General features: G+C 54.7%; 1 protein-coding gene across 3 annotated transcripts; it reads left to right on the forward strand.

The window, feature by feature from the left end:
- Window positions 1-207: 207 nt before the first annotated feature.
- NKIRAS2 (NFKB inhibitor interacting Ras like 2) lies at window positions 208-1,824 on the forward strand (the record flags this gene model as incomplete). Of its 3 annotated transcripts, XM_079725420.1 has the most annotated exons (4): window positions 208-301; window positions 701-778; window positions 876-942; window positions 1,585-1,639. In XM_079725420.1, 4 exons carry the CDS (start codon window positions 208-210, stop codon window positions 1,637-1,639), a joined length of 294 nt encoding a protein of 97 aa, XP_079581546.1. The 3 variants fall into 3 exon arrangements, with proteins under 3 accessions (XP_079581546.1, XP_079581544.1, XP_079581545.1); XM_079725418.1 differs by having other exon boundaries at window positions 701-942; window positions 1,585-1,824; XM_079725419.1 differs by lacking the exon at window positions 876-942 and having other exon boundaries at window positions 701-774; window positions 1,585-1,824.
- Window positions 1,825-2,406: the final 582 nt, after the last annotated feature.

Raw genomic sequence — 2,406 nt, forward strand, 5'->3', positions numbered from 1 at the left:
ATAAGATGAATAACATACAGCTAACTGTCCAGTAGTGGATATAGATACATCACTTCAGTACACCCTGCCTAGGGCAGCAGACAGGGCCGAACCCCTGAGGCCATGCATCCACTTCAGAACTTGCATCCTCAGTCAAGGGAAGTGTGCCCTTTGTTTTGATCCTCCCTCACCCAGTGTGCTTCCGTTCTTCAAGGTTGAAAGCTAAGCATGGGGAAGAGCTGCAAGGTGGTCGTGTGTGGCCAGGCTTCTGTGGGCAAAACTTCAATCCTGGAGCAGCTTCTGTACGGAAACCACGTAGTGGGTGAGTGTTGCTGGGCGTGAGGTGTGGTGGAGGAAGTGGAAGAATGAGGAGAGGATTTGATCACAACACGAAAAGGCTAAAGATCGCTGCTGCTGGTCATTACACCGAAAGATCCCAACTCTACAACACTGAGGACATCTGGAAAGAGAAAACCCCATGTCCGAGATAGGAAGGAAAAACTTCCGCGTCACAGTGTGTTTAGCAAGGTATCAGCGTGAGATTAGAGCTGTTCCCCCAAGTTATTCCAGTCTGGCCAGACTCGCAGTCTTTGACCCTCTCTCCTCAGCCCCCATGTTCCTTCCTCTCCCTGTCTGGTTGGCCTGTTAGGATATATTCAGTTACTCATGTTCCCAATCTCTTTTCTCCCTAGAAACAAGTTTCCTCCTCATTTTGTCCCAGGTTCTGAGATGATTGAGACGCAGGAGGACATCTACGTGGGCTCCATTGAGACTGACCGGGGGGTGCGGGAGCAGGTGCGTTTCTACGACACCCGGGGGCTCCGAGATGGGGCTGAGTTGCCCCGGCACTGCTTCTCCTGCACTGATGGCTATGTCCTGGTCTACAGCACGGACAGCCGAGAGTCCTTTCAGCGCGTGGAGCTGCTCAAGAAGGAGATTGACAAATCCAAAGACAAGAAGGAGGTGTGTGGGGGAACCCTGGTGGTGAGAGAGAGTGGGCCCTGGGCTGGCTTTGGGAGGCCTGGAAAGGCTCTGTTTTTCACTGATTTGCCAGGACGTGGGTTTAGAGCTGGAGGGCGGAGACGGAGGCCGCTGGAGGGTGTCTTCACCCCTAGAGGTGGCCGTATGTTGAGGCAGCTCAACCAAAGAGGCTTCTCCAGTTTAAGATGTCCCCACTAGTCTTTCTTTGTAAGGGTTCTGTGCTCTCCCCTGTGAAGGCCCTTTTGTTCTCAAATCCCGCTTTAAGCTGCAGGCATTCTGGGAGCGCTTCCTCACCGGTTACTTAGCCAGCAACTAACTGACTGCCAGTAATGATCAGGCATTGGTGACACAGGGCTTGTAATGGAACTCCTCCAGATGGAGGCCCCTGTCCACAGTTTCTAACATAGGAAGAGATGAGACGTCAGCCATTGAGACTTTCCCTCTCCCAGGACTCCAAAGTGGAAATGGTTGCTTTTTCCTCTCCTTCCTCTGTTCAAATTCTGGCCTCCATCTGGCACCCCCTCCAGGCGTTCCATTACAAGCCCAAGGTGGTCACTGGCCCTCACGACCATTCCTGAGGTCCATGCTACAGCCACGGGCCTCTACTGTGTCCCTCTTCCCCAGGTCACCATCGTGGTCCTCGGCAACAAGTGTGACCTGCAGGAGCAGCGGCGTGTAGACCCGGATGTGGCTCAGCACTGGGCCAAGTCGGAGAAGGTGAAGCTTTGGGAGGTGTCGGTGGCTGACCGCCGCTCACTGCTGGAGCCCTTCGTCTACCTGGCCAGCAAGATGACCCAGCCCCAGAGCAAGTCTGCCTTCCCCCTCAGCCGCAAGAACAAGGGGAGCGGCTCCTTGGATGGCTGAAGAGCTGCCTTGCCAGCCCTGGAAGATGGGTTGAGGGGAAAGGGAGGGGGATTTAGGCAAGCTGTCCTTCCCAGTCAAGGGGGGAGCCCCCCACTAGGCTAGGCAGCTGGGCTGTCCCAGGCTCAGGTCACTTTTGCTCCCTCCCAACTCTGGGAAATGCAAATAGTCTAGGTTAGCGGCCCCCAAGCCCCCCAGCCCCCATCCTGCTGTATCCTAACAGCAGTGGAAAGCCATTGATAGGATTTATGCCAGCGAAGTGACGTGATCACTTTTTGCTTTTAAGCAGGTCTAGGGTGGTTTTGGATCACTGTCCCTTCTACCGGCCCTGGACAGGAAGCAGAGCTGTGTGTGGAAATGCCCAGTCTACGGTCTGATTCCTATCGCAGGGGTCTTACACCTCCGGGTTTCCTGCCAATCTCACACACACACACCCACATGCTCATGGCACCAGCCTGGATTCTAGAGAAAGCGCATCCAGGTATCTCGTTTGTGTGTGTGTGTGTGTGTGTGTGTAGATGTGCACACGTGTGTGTGCTGGTGTTCGGGGTGCCTCCTCATCCAACACCCTGACCTCTCCTGTCC

This window comes from Hyperoodon ampullatus (assembly GCF_949752795.1).
Source record: "Hyperoodon ampullatus genome assembly, chromosome: 19".
Classification (NCBI taxonomy): Eukaryota; Metazoa; Chordata; class Mammalia; order Artiodactyla; family Ziphiidae; genus Hyperoodon; species Hyperoodon ampullatus.